Source organism: Cantharellus anzutake (assembly GCF_015039405.1).
Source record: "Cantharellus anzutake strain C23 chromosome Unknown EI90scaffold_63, whole genome shotgun sequence".
NCBI lineage: Eukaryota > Fungi > Basidiomycota > Agaricomycetes > Cantharellales > Hydnaceae > Cantharellus > Cantharellus anzutake.
Genome location: NW_024067013.1, coordinates 73,443 through 86,532, shown reverse-complemented (window position 1 = coordinate 86,532; position 13,090 = coordinate 73,443). Strand labels below are relative to the sequence as shown.

The 13,090-nt window shown below is 49.7% G+C and overlaps 3 protein-coding genes across 3 annotated transcripts; 2 read left to right on the top strand and 1 right to left on the bottom strand.

Moving 5' to 3' along the window:
• Window positions 1–4,826: 4,826 nt before the first annotated feature.
• On the top strand, window positions 4,827–6,784 carry EI90DRAFT_2363816 (uncharacterized protein). The gene is made up of 5 exons (XM_039052925.1): window positions 4,827–5,931; window positions 6,047–6,141; window positions 6,195–6,333; window positions 6,390–6,434; window positions 6,493–6,784. The coding sequence occupies exons 1-5, from the start codon at window positions 5,257–5,259 to the stop codon at window positions 6,502–6,504; spliced, it is 966 nt and encodes a 321-aa protein (XP_038911332.1). The 5' UTR covers window positions 4,827–5,256; the 3' UTR covers window positions 6,505–6,784.
• Window positions 6,785–7,942: 1,158 nt separating this feature from the next.
• EI90DRAFT_3076125 (uncharacterized protein) lies at window positions 7,943–9,969 on the top strand (the record flags this gene model as incomplete). Its single annotated transcript, XM_039061627.1, has 2 exons — window positions 7,943–8,066; window positions 8,140–9,969. A coding segment is annotated over exon 2 (1,193 nt), but the record flags the coding sequence as incomplete, so codon positions are not given.
• Window positions 9,970–10,694: 725 nt separating this feature from the next.
• EI90DRAFT_3019733 (uncharacterized protein) lies at window positions 10,695–12,545 on the bottom strand (the record flags this gene model as incomplete). Its single annotated transcript, XM_039057402.1, has 3 exons — window positions 10,695–11,996; window positions 12,068–12,144; window positions 12,206–12,545. 3 exons carry the CDS (start codon window positions 12,543–12,545, stop codon window positions 10,695–10,697), a joined length of 1,719 nt encoding a protein of 572 aa, XP_038911330.1.
• Window positions 12,546–13,090: the final 545 nt, after the last annotated feature.

Genomic DNA, 13,090 nt, shown 5'->3' with positions numbered 1-13,090 from the left:
TTGACTGTTGCCTTGTTGTTGCCTTTGTGTGTTGTGTACACGCACACGCACGGGATAGCATGGGAACTTTCTGAGCGAGCAGCTCGCCCAGAATGTTCCCACGGGTCACAGCCACAGTTCTGGGCGAGCAACTCGCCCAGAACGTTCCCACGCTTACTGGGCACTGCCACCTGGATGTTCCCTCCGGGTCACACTACACAACTCTAGGAGCTGTATAGTTGTGGGCATGTGACCCATTCCTTTATATAGCAACCATGCAGGGAGATGAGACCTTTACCCTTCTTCTCATCTCATGCCCTGCATAGTGTGAGGACAGGCCAGATGGGGGTTGAGGTCAGGGAGCCTCCGAGTCCGAGGCTGGGCCCTGACATCGGTGTACAGTTGAAATTCACAACTGCATTCCACCTGCAAGGCGATGGCCAAGCGGAAAGAATGATACAAAAAGTAGTACAAATACTATGCGCGATGGTTAGACCAGACCAATGTGACTGGGCAGCGAAACTGTCGATGGCGGAATTTGCGATCAATGTGAGCTTGAACACATCGACAGGATTTGCCCTGTTTGAATTAATCTACGGCCATATGCCAAAGATGTGCCAAACAGCACCACTCTCGGACTACCCAGGAGTAAATGACTTTGCTCAAAAAGCGAAGGAAAACCTCATGGCAGCACATGACATGATAATACATAATCACACTGCCCAAACAATCCAGGCAAATAAGAAAAGACGCCCGGACCCACCTTTGAGAAAAGGCGAGCTCACATACTGATCCACGGATAAGCTGAACCTACCCAAAGGCAGGGCAGGACAACTAAAGCCCTTATACATAGGGCCTTACGAAATCCTGGAAACATTTCCAGAAACGTCAAACTACGTCCTCAAGTTGCCACCACAACTTGAACAACGCGGAATCCACCCAAGATTCCATGTATCCTGGCTCGCACCTCACGAGCCCAATGACCAGGAAACCTTCCCAAATAGGGAAGTAAACATATTCTACGATTTTGGGGAAGACCCCGATTGCGAAGCAGTAGTTCGTGAAATCCTAAACCACGTGTGGGTTCACAATGAACTCTGGTTTAAGGTTAAATGGGAACTAGGGGACACCACATGGGAACCCCTAGGAAATTGCAACAACCTCGTCCACCTGGACAAGTACCTCACCTTACAAAATGTAAGGGAACCAGAAAAACTCCCTAGCAAAGAAGACAGGGAACTCTCGGCATCACTACACCCCCAAAAACGGAGGCGGAGGAAGTAAAGCCGAGGGACGATGGCCCACAGCCAAGAGCATGGGAAAGTTCTGGGCGAGTAACTCGCCCGGACAGCCACACCATGTACCAGAGATCACATGGGCTAGGTGAGTAACTCGCCTAGAACACGTGAACCACAGGCTCATGTGCAAAAAGAACACACAACTGCGGCGAATCCCACGCACGCAAGAATGAAAACCCCTCCCACCACCACAAGTAACATAATGACGAAATGTCGTTCTCTGGGGGAGGCAACCCTCGGTTCGATCCAAACAAACCACCGGATATCGAAATACGACAACCTGGGGAGCAAGGCTCCCCGGAACAACAACAACACCAGGCGCAGATAAGTGCCATGGATTACACGACACACGCAGCACAAATGAGTGCTGCGAACCAACAACCATCTGCATTGCTAACAGGCACCGCATACCCCCAGCCTCCCCAAAGAGGCTTCCAACCATATGCGGTGCAAACTGCACCGATGGCGCAACAAGCGCCATTCCAGGGGCAGCATTTGCTGCTGCAGCCCCAGGCATACTCCCCAGGGAACTTCCCTGGCCAGATCAACCCCTGGATTAGCCAATTCGGCCCAGGTCCAACAACACCCCAGCCAAATGCAGGCTGGGAATCAGCCATTGCATCAGCGGTAGCTGCTCAGACCGGTCAGCTCCGTGAGGAGCTGAAAGAGATGAAGTCCCTCGTAGGAGGGAGACGAGGGAGTGACAGCGGCTCCTCGTCCAGACTGTCCAAACGGGCACGGTCTGATAACTTGAGGGCGTCAGAAGATGCCTGCGACCATTGCGCCCACTGGAGGCGCAAATACAACAGAGCACAAAGAGATGCTGAGGGCATCTTTGACTCTCTGAAAGACACAGAGAGAGAAGTCGATCTCCAAAAAAGGGAGATCGAATTACTGAAACGCGAGCTCAGAGAGGCACGTGCACTGGCAGACCTCGCTGCCAAACCCATCATGATGGGGGCCTCCCAGGTCAGGGGGAGGGGATACGGTTCCGGGCCTCATGAGGTGTGACCCCACATGGGGACTAGCGCATCAAGGGGTGGGGCACCGACTATCCTGCCACCCCGTGGGCGGGCGACCCTGTCCAGGTTGCATAAGGGCCTGCCCTCAGAGGGGCAAACCCATGTCGAGGGGAAGAGGGAGAGCGGTAGGCAACCGATGGCAGACCCTAAAATGGGGACCACTGCCAGAGGCGGCGGGCTGCTGAGTACCTCAGCACCCTATGGGCAAGCTACCCTGCAGGGAAGTGTCCACATGCTATACGAGACCGCCGAACTCAACGAGTTCGGCAAAGTCGAAGCTCCAGTCGACATAACAATCGACCCCAACTTCCCCATGAGGAGAATAGCAGGGTCAGAAGCAGTGCATGACGCCGCATATGCTTGGTGGACAAGTGTGAGTGGTAAAGAATTCGTACACTGGTACGAACAGGCTGAAGCCACCTTCAAAAGCGGCAAGGTACATAGAACCCTTCGCGAAAAAGCGAAGGAAACCGAGAAATACTTCTTGGGACTCCCGAGTATTGCAAGACTCGCAGAGGAATATAATTCCCCAGAGAATAAGGGGAAAATCTCCTGGGAAAGTCTAGGCAAAGCTGCCTACTTAAAGTCCCAGTTCAAACCACTCAGGACTCCTGAGGAATGTGCCGCAAGAACTGCGGAACGGGAAGTGAAAGCTTCCAAATACCAGGAAAGAGACGCAAGTCTCCATGCTGGACAACCAGCCCAACGACCATCCTTCCCCACGGGAAGAACAGTAGACCTACCATACTCTACACCTGAGCCAAGCAGCTCAGGAACACAACAACCCGCTCCCACCCAGGGAGCACCCACTTCGTCAAGCCCACAGCCCGACAATGTAGCCCAGGCTACATCATCACATCCAACGCAGCAATCGGATGTCCAGATGAACAACCCAGAGGAAAACCCTCCTCCGGGGCAATGAATCCACCCTTGAGAGAAGGGAAAGTGACACGGTAATACGCCATCAAGGCGCCCGTGAAAACACCTTCCCCAAACTCGAGGCCCCACACACAATACTGTATGTGAGGAACCGCAAGTAACAATTGCGGAAATCTCCACTCCATCAAAAGACCCACATCCACCACCGCTCGTGTGTAAACACCACTTACACACGAACCCTCACAGAACAAGTGAGGAACACCAAAGACATACAACCTTTGGGTCGAAATTCATTTTCGATAAACTCCACTTTTTTTTTCCTTTCTTTCTCCTTCTCTCCCTGCGATACCAATGTATTGCCGTTCACTTCAAAGTAACGGCCCACACTCATTCATTCCTTAAACCCCCTCTCTTCCTTTCACTGACATGTACAAAATCGCCCACTTTAAAGTGGCGACAACAAAAAACACTCATTGATAATTCCAAACTCAATGTAAATCAACTATTAAAACTCTGTTTCATTTACTATCAACCTTGTATGTGTCGCAAATGCAATGCAAGGGGGGAGAATGTCAGGGCAATAGCCCCAAACCCCGAGTCACATGTAAATTAGATACACATAGTCACGTGGGCAAGCGGGAACCTCTGGGTAACCACTTACACACCACCGTAAAATACACTATCTTGTATCACTTACGGCCTTGTGTGCTGAGCCACCCTAAGACCTCACACTCATCAACAGGAAATGGGCATGCGCGCCAGTGATACATTGAGCAGCAGGAAAGGTGGTTCATGTGAGAAAGAAAGAAAGGAAGGAAGGAAGGAAGAAAGGGGGAAAGGAGAAAGGAGAAAGGAAGAGGGAGAAGCGGTGCGGAGCGGGGGAGTGGAGTGAGGGTTGGGTGGGGCGTGCCCTGACAATTCCAAAAGAGACAGCCAACTCCGCCTAATTACATAACCAGCTAAATATTTTCCACGTGACCTTGCAATGACCAGAAATATTTGCCGCTCATGACCTTGTACTGCCACATTCAGATAATTCCGGATAGTACCGGGATTTGAAAGTCGTCTATCTTACCTAAGTTGTGCAATGCAATTTTAGTGTGAGTGCATGCAGTCATCAACCCAACCCATTGGGAGCACATTCAAGGTTGTAAAGTTGATATCTAGTGTGTGCGCGAAATTTAATCCTTTATATATTACTTCAACCAGCATATAGAGTTTGTATGCCGTGGCATAGGTGTTGGAGCACAGGTTGAGGCTATGCAGCTTTTTGGGTGGCACATGTTCAATTCTCACTCAATAAATCTTTTTTCACATTCTCCCATGGAATAATTGTAAGGGTTTGAATTTGTCGTGTCCACTAAGAAGGGAAGGATGAAAAGAAAAAAGATTTATTGAGTGGGAATTGAACATGTGCCACCCAAAAAGCTGCATAGCCTCAACCTGCGCTCCAACACCTATGCCACGGCATACAAACTCTATATGCTGGTTGAAGTAATATATAAAGGATTAAATTTCGCGCGCACACTGGATATCAACTTTACAACCTTGAATGTGCTCCCAATGGGTTGGGTTGATGACCGCATGCACTCACACTAAAATTGCATTGCACAACTTAGGTACAACTCGTAGTTCAGGCGATTCAATCCAACGCAATTCAGTAGATCCACAAATATCTGTGTTATTATCGAGGACAAAAAACTCGAGTTAAACAAACAATAACAACATATTCCGCCAGTCGCTTACGCAGTTTCGCCGCGCCGAAAAATTCGGATATACTTCGGCGAAACTCACGTGAGCGACTGGGCCTTTCGGGCGTTTTCAGTTTGATTACGCAGCTTCATGCCTATCTGGGCCTTAATATCGTCGAAAGGATCGTCCGGACTCATCACGTTTCCAATCAAGGCAATGCTACTTTACTAGGATCGTCCAATCGGTTGTGCTTTGCATCGTGGTCAATGCAAAGCTTCTCGTCCTACCTCAGCTGCTTCCGCATATATTCCGTGTGAGGGCTAAGCGGGCTTTCCGGGCTTCATACTTCAATCCCTGCATTCACTGTCCTCCGCATCATTAGCGCGATGTCTGGAAAAGACCAGCTACCACCCGCCTCTCGACGTCAGAAAGGAAAGTTTCCTGCCTACCGGCCCTTTTCTCATGCTCCGCAGTCGTCGCAAGCTGCACCTGAAATTCAGATCGATGGTCCTGAGGCAACCCAGAGCCTCGATGATTTGTCCACAGGATCTCTCCCCGAGCGATCTCTTGCGATCGTGCCAACTGCGCCGTCTTCCCGCAGCCTTGGCGGCTCGGAGACGTCGCCACTCCGCCGCATAAGCAATTGGTTTGGGAAATGGTCAAGTCCCAATCGCCGTCACAGGTCACCTCCACCCCATCCGGAACCGTCTGTGGCAAAGATACGTCCTCATCCGGCTCCTGACACCTCGCGGCTGTCTCATCTCCACCCTGAACAGAATGTTGACGGTAACCGTCGGTCAACGCCCAGCATCCAAACTGCCGCCGACACCACTTCGAGTCTCCACTCACAACTAGAACGCATGGGATTGGATTCAGATGTGCCCTCATTGTTAGAAGCGACGGCTCTGTCGCCAGCACCAGCTGGTGATGGAAAGAAACCGGTCATTATTGGCACTACGAAGCTCCTTCTCCAAGTCGGCGCCTTCGCTCTCAAGGCTTCTCCCATTCCGCTTCTGGGAGAGATTCCCAATTTACTCCTGAAATTTCTTCAAGTCTACGAGGTGACCAGCGTTTTAATTTCAGGACCGGTGACATGTGACTTATGTTCGTCCGCTTTTGATTATCACACAGTCAATTGATAGTAATAGCGAAAACCTCAAAGGGCTAAATGACGAGGTCCATAAAGCTTACACCACTATCCTGCGACCGCTCCAACTGTGGACGGACAATATCCCTCCCGAAGTAACGGTTTTAATCAAGGAATTTCATTCGTACGCACATTGTGTTCTTCAGTTACTCATTCAAATTCAGATCTCGTACCCAGGGCCTTGAACGAGCAGATGAAGAAAATTGAGGAACTTTCGCGTCAAAAGCTTCCGAGGAGATTACTCTCAGTGTCCGATGTAACCCAGCACATAGACGCTGTGAAGACTTGCATCAGCAAGGCTGTCATCTCATTCTCGGTTTGTTTCCTTAGTGCCTAGTATGAACATGTTAGCTGATGCAAACATACCCATAGACGGAGGCAGCAATTCTGACACTCCTTCACACAATTCAGTCTTCGGTGCGAGGTACATTTCTATTCACATGATCTTGGACTCTTTACTAAAGCCCACTGCTAGCCGAACTCTTAAGACTCCCACGGGTCGCTGCTGAGCACACCTATGTTACGGCCAAGTCGGAGTGCCTTGAAGGCACTCGGGAGAAGATACAGGCATCTATCATCGAAGATCTGAATAAAGCAGGGAACAGATTTGTCTGGTTGAGAGGCTCACCTGGAATGGGGAAGACGGCGATTTGTCTGAGCATTGCATCCTACTTTGAGAAACAACACACCCTAGCGGCATCCTTCTTTTGGGATAAGAATCAACCGGGGACGGGGCTAGACTCTGTCAAACAGTTTCCCTCTACTCTTGCTCATCAAATTGCTTCCTTCAACGAAGAATTCAAGCTCTCACTTGTCAGACGCCTTCAGCAGCGGAATCTTGATCTAGCGCAGAAACTTCCTCTAGAGAAACAAATGAAGGCGCTGGTTATTGAGCCCATGGGCGATCTCAAGGATCTACTGTTGTCTAGTAAGGACCGCTTCTTCATCATCCTAGATGGGTTGGATGAGTGCGGGGATCAGGGGGCACTTGAAACCTTGATGAAGCTCGTACTAATGCTTCAGACCTTGCCTCCCACGTTTGCTGTGCTTATCAGTTCTCGCCCGGAACAGGAGGTTATCTCAGCTTGGGACGATGCCAACGATGGGGGTCTTGATATCCCTTGCGAGGATGTTGATAAGGTTGGAGAGGAGACTCTGCACACCGTTCGTCATATGGTGGAGGATGGCCTTCGGGACTGTGTGAAGAAATCTGCCTGGAAGCCATCAAATGAGGATTTTGACAGCTTTGCCTCAGCTTGCCGTGGATTGCCCGTTATTGCTTCAATCCGCATACGTGATGTCCATGATCAGACTCGACGCGGTTCCACTCTCAAGCGGGAGTTTGAGTACTTTCGCAATCTTACAGATGCGCCACTCGACCTGAAGTCGGAGTATTTGCGAATACTGCGGCGAGCATATATGTCCAATCAATCTGGCATTCGTCCACACGTAATCGAGAATTACCACCAAGTAATTGGGACGATCACTGCAGCACGTGGGCCGCTCAGTTTATATTCGATGTCGCAGCTCCTAGGGATAGCTGAGGATGAAGTTCATGCAACCCTAGAGCCGATCAGCTCAATTATTGAGTTGTCCTCAGAGAAATCACGGTCCCTCCAAGGTTTGATGCGGGTGCTTCGAATTGCCCCTGATGCGGTATACCCCAAATTCTACCATGCAACAATGAAGGAATTCCTCACGGATCGCCCATTGGGTCATGAAAGTGACCAGCCATTCTTCATCAGTGATTTGAAGGGGCATTTCTTGGGACCACCGCTTCTTCGGCTTGTAAATGACATTATCGAACGGAATAAATCCAAAATAAGTTTATTCGGAGATGGCAAGAAGCGGAAAGGATTTCAGGGGAAGAAGCAGCCTGAACATGTCCAATATGCTCTCCGCTACCTGTTCTACCACTCGGATCCATCAAGACTCTCCTCCAATGGATTCAGCAGCGAGTTTAATGTCTTCCTTACCCGAAACTTACTTTCATTCTTGGTGCTATCACAATTTGATTTTGAGTTGCCTGGTGACTTACCTCGATCTAACGTAAGTCGTAAGTTTGACTTCATTCAATTCTACTGATTCCTCTTAACAATATGACATCACTTATGCCTTGCAGAATTGCAATTTAACCGAATGGTTCCAAGAAGTCAAGAGGGTGAAGGATATAATAACTAAGAATGAACTCAGCTCCTCCCCCTGGCATATTTTTCGGTCAATTCTTCCCTTCACTCCATCCTCATCCCCACTTTTCAAGTCATATGGGCATCTCTCTGATCCCGTTCGAATTTTCAGCATCACTGGAGAATCCTCTAGCCATTCAATCCCATTAAGCGGGGATACTCTTAATGTTCAAAGGGTTATGGAGGCGAAACTCGGCACGTTACCGATAGAGGTTGGTAGATTCGAGATGGATGAGACGAACAGGATTGATCACAAAGCTGAATTTCTTGATCCTGATATTCGTAATGGTATTGTGACCGCTGCAGCACTCTCACAAGATGGCCGTTACATCGCACTCGGCTTTGGAAACGGCGTTATTGAAGTTGCTGACATTGACCATCAACACACCGTCGCTCATTTTCGATGTGACCCACCCAATGTTCCAGCTTGGATTGAATTTATCTGTGGCAGCCGCCGGATTGTCACCGAAGATAATGAGGGAAACATCACAATCTTCAGCCATGGTTCGCCGCCTGTGAAGGTCGGTACCCTCCCCAGTGGGCACCACCCCCCGGTTACTCTGGTTGCAGACAACGGCTCATTCATCATACGAATTCCTCGGAACATTGACCGCAGTTGGTACGAAAACTTGGCGATCTTAGATGTTTCAAATGAACCAACCATCCACCCTCTTCCCCCTCCTCTTCCCCCTCGTTCCGCTTCTCGGGCCCTCAGGCCAGCCATGCCTAGCCATTGCACACTTGGACTCTCCCCCACAGGACAGTACGTCGTCGTCCATGACGAGAATAATATCTCTATTTGGTCAACTGAGACGCACGAGTTGATTCATTGCGGCGAGTCTGGTTTCATACTTCCCGTCTCCTACAACACATACTCTCTTTCACATCTTATAATCGAAACCCGAACGGAAATCCCCTTGCACCTGGAGAATGACATCCCTCGTGTACAGAGCCTCGTGGCTGGGCATGATGCAGATCGATTGTGGCTAGAGCTACTATTCTGCGAGCTCCCATCAAGGCTCACACAGGCTGCGGATATGTGTCAGTCTCGTTATATCACCGTCCCCGACCCCAACCCCTACGACCCCGACCCTGACCCCCCCTTCGACCCCGGCAGTGTCCGCAGCCCCTACATCCCTAGGCAAAGACGTGAGGCCAAAACACAGACGATCTGGCTCAATGGTAGACTCGAACTGCTTCTCCCACCAGAATACCGCCCGATCATTCTTGACAAGCACCAGATTAACGGTCAAGTATGGTACGGGGATCGAATATTGAGGAATAATGGCCTCTACCTTCCTTGCGCTAGCAAAGATGGGACTCGGTTCTTGGTCCAAGGTCGTATGCGAGCTCCGATCGTTGTCGATATTAGCCAAGTTGTCTAGTTCTTTTGCGCTGCTCACTATGATGCTTTTTCCTTCGTTGTTTGTGTGTCGTTGTACATGTGTATTACTGTATTTATGTAAAAGTCAGGGACAGACGGGCACTGCAATATCAATGATCCTTCATTTGACCCCAGCAAGAAGAGCTTGTTGGGCGCTCAGCTGGACAAGATCATATGGAACCGTTAACCATCATGTTCGATAGATCTTACATGGTCGTTATGCCTCATCCAGGGACTTTCCTGTTCCTGACGCTCCGGTCTGCAAGGTGATTTTTTTCCCCTCGAAACCAGAGGTAGGGATCCTGCCGAAAGCAGAGGATAATTTTATCGTCACAACGCAGATATCGTGTTGCGAGGTGGCCTGCGGTCGACTGAGAAAGAATTATTGTCCCTGGGAGTCGACGTACATCAGGCACAAAGCGCCCACAGCTTCGATTGCATCCACACGCATATTGCGAGCCTGATACCGAACGCGACCCCGTACCCAAAACTTTTACACATCAGCACAATGGGAGTCTAATGGCGTCTCCCACCCAGGATTTTAGTCCTCAGGATCCCTATCCCGACAATGGTAGTACAAAGGTCGAAGCGTTATATACCGCTGGCACTATCCTACATGGTTGAATACAAATAAATTCATGCAGCAATGTCGCCAGCACCCAAAAAGTAGGGATGAAACTAGAAAGAAATTCGAGAGAGAAGCCAACAAAGGGAACAGTTATTCACAAAAGGTGATCCGCGTATGGTGTAGCGTCGATACCCGGGGCAAATTAACAGATCAGAGAATCGAATCAATCAAGACAAAATAATGGCATGCACATGCACAAAGCTTTTGGTTTACAACTGAGCAACAAACTAAAAAAGGAGGCGCTGATCATGGCAAAGAAACGACCAAATAAATAGAAACGACGAAAATTTTGACGGGCCAGCTCAAAAGAAAAAAGAAAACGCGGAGGGAAAATCAGTCTTACATCAAATACAAAGTCTAACAAAGACCGAATGTAGCCCAAAATGCGCCGATCGATGCAAACGTCTGGTAGAACCAAAACATCACAAAATACAGCGTCAAACGTCAAGGCGGAAAGTCTGATTGTGCACGGGGATTCGTCATGTAGAATACCTCCTCATCTGTCTTCGCAGCTCTTCCATCTCCGTCTCTGTCATCTCATCCAAAGCAAGACTAGCCCCGCGTCCCCGTCCGTTCTCATCACGACCCATCGCCATGGAGGCACTGACACTGGCATTGAGACTAGACCCTTGGCCACTCCAAGTTCGGCGTTTCATGCGTCGAAAGAATTTTTCCAAGGGTCCATCGGATTTAGCCTTACATCCGTCAATAAAATGAACCATTGTACCTGATGTTCGGGTGGTATCAACGCTTTCGCGGGTGGGCATCGATTCAGATGTGAGAGGCTGGGGTGGAAGAAGTGGGGAAGCAGGTATCGGGGGGAGTGGAGAGAATGGGGGGGTATCATGACAGTCACCTTCCTCTATTGAGATTGTAGTCGAGCTGGGCTTTGTTGGAACGTCAACTTCCACTTCGATAGATAGTGTGTACTTTCTCCGTACGACCAGCTGTCCTGATGGTGCGGTAGCAGTCTGGATAGCCAAATTGGGCGAATCACAGCAACGCAGTGATGTGAGGGTCGTGGCTCGGTCTCTCCTTTTCGATGATCGTGCACCTAAACCACTAGCAATCATTTTTCCTCTTAACAATTGAGATAGTTTCTGTGAGAATGTTCGGATTGCGCTCTTTTCGCTCTCAGCTGTGCGATCCTCGACGCGAGTTTGAGTTCGTATCGACATGTTTCGAGCCGAGGATATGCGCGACGTGGACACGGGATGCGTTCCTACCAAGTCGTTAGCGCTGAACGCCACGGTGATGTTTACATCCGTGTCATCCACGTCGGCGATGGCATCGCTTGGGGCTAGTGGGGAGAGGGGTGAAGGAAGAGGTGATGACGGATACGATTCTTCTGTTGGCAGTGGATACTCAGGATATTCGAAAAACATTTCCGCTGCCGCACTGAGTGGTTCGATGGCATCGAGATAGTCATCCTCTTCCCCCAAACCTCTAAAAAATTGGGGACTTTGGCCATCGCTGCGATCGCCCACGTGGAATTCGGCGTCGAGCAAGGAGAGTACTGATGGAGAGCGGGGTAGCTCGTGCTGATCGTCGTTTGGATTGTCATAAGGTACGGAGGAGATGACTGAATGAGGAGAGCCTTGATATATAGGTAAGGCATCGACAAATTGTGACGTCCATGACTCAGTGGGTTGGCGCGGTGACGTTCTGGGGTCTATCTCGAAATGTTCGTTGTACCAGGTAGAAGATGAAGAGTAATACGATTCCTGGAGACTTGGGCTTTCTAGAGGAGGCAGTGCAAAAAGTTCGTCCTCTTCAGCCATCTACATTTGGAATGAGGAATAATAAGCACATCAAAACAACGCTTTAACCCAAAAATCAAATTTGAACGGACCAATGAAAGGAGGTCAATCCTCGATCTAACGCCCATAGTACAAGGAATGGCACTAAATCCGTCATTGAGAGATAAGCCTAGACCAGCGTATCAGTCATTTAGTGCTGGCTGCGTCATGCGCGTAAATACTGGACGAACCATCGCTGGCAGCAAATGGGAGATCATCGGGATCGACACAGTACTGAAGCCCCTCCGAGGTCAAATGCAAAGAGAGCGAGGATGCGCTAGCCGAACACATGTCGCGATTTGACGCGTTGTCGAACGCGTCAAGTTCGGGTGACGGTCGCGTCCAAGACAATCGATCCATAGCTGTCACATTTGTTGGGGATACGGCTCCCACAGAAACGAGGGAGTTAGAGCTCAAGGACCGAGGCAGAATAGTGAGATGCCGTTTGTTCGAGGGCGAGACAGGTCGACGCGGTGTGTCTTGATATGAGGGCGAACGCATGGTTGGTGGGGAATCAGCCAACGCAGACATCGCTTAAGTAGGGCACTTCTGGGGTGGGAGGGTTAAGAAATGCGAAAGTTTTCACTTGGGGGAGTAAAAAAGTTATAGACGGTGCGGGAATGCTGAGGGCCTTATCCTTATAACCCCTGCCAATACCGACACCCTAGTGAGTGCAGTATTACGCCAGAACCACTGAATACCTCTTAGTCACGTAGTGAATAAGTGGAAGAGCGCGCATGCGAGGCAAGAGGAACGGGTCTCAATGCTTCCCTTCTCTCATCCCCGAGAGCCCAGGGCTTATATGGATGGAAACACAGGAAAAAGCAAAGCGCTGGATTAGGACATAAAGTGTGAGCCATCGAAACGAGCACAGTAACCAAGGGTTGGCTTTTACTCCTGATTGCTCCGAAAGGCACTGCCCCGACAGGACTTGCCGTTCTAGGTCCATCGAGATTGCCCAAATAGGACATAGGAAGAAAGGAGGGGAAAGAACGAAAACATGGAAACAAGGCAAAGATATTGGTCTTTGGCGGTGGTAGCAAAATCTCCGGCAAAGGAGCAAAGGAGTCGCAAAG

Excerpts from the sequence above, each read along its gene's own strand:
- EI90DRAFT_2363816 (XM_039052925.1), top strand. The coding sequence starts at position 5,257 with ATGTCTGGAAAAGACCAGCTACCACCCGCCTCTCGACGTCAGAAAGGA. Across the intron at positions 5,932-6,046 it reads AATTTCTTCAAGTCTACGAG|GTCCATAAAGCTTACACCAC; the intron begins GTGACCAGCGTT and ends CTAAATGACGAG. Across the intron at positions 6,334-6,389 it reads AGGCTGTCATCTCATTCTCG|ACGGAGGCAGCAATTCTGAC; the intron begins GTTTGTTTCCTT and ends ACATACCCATAG.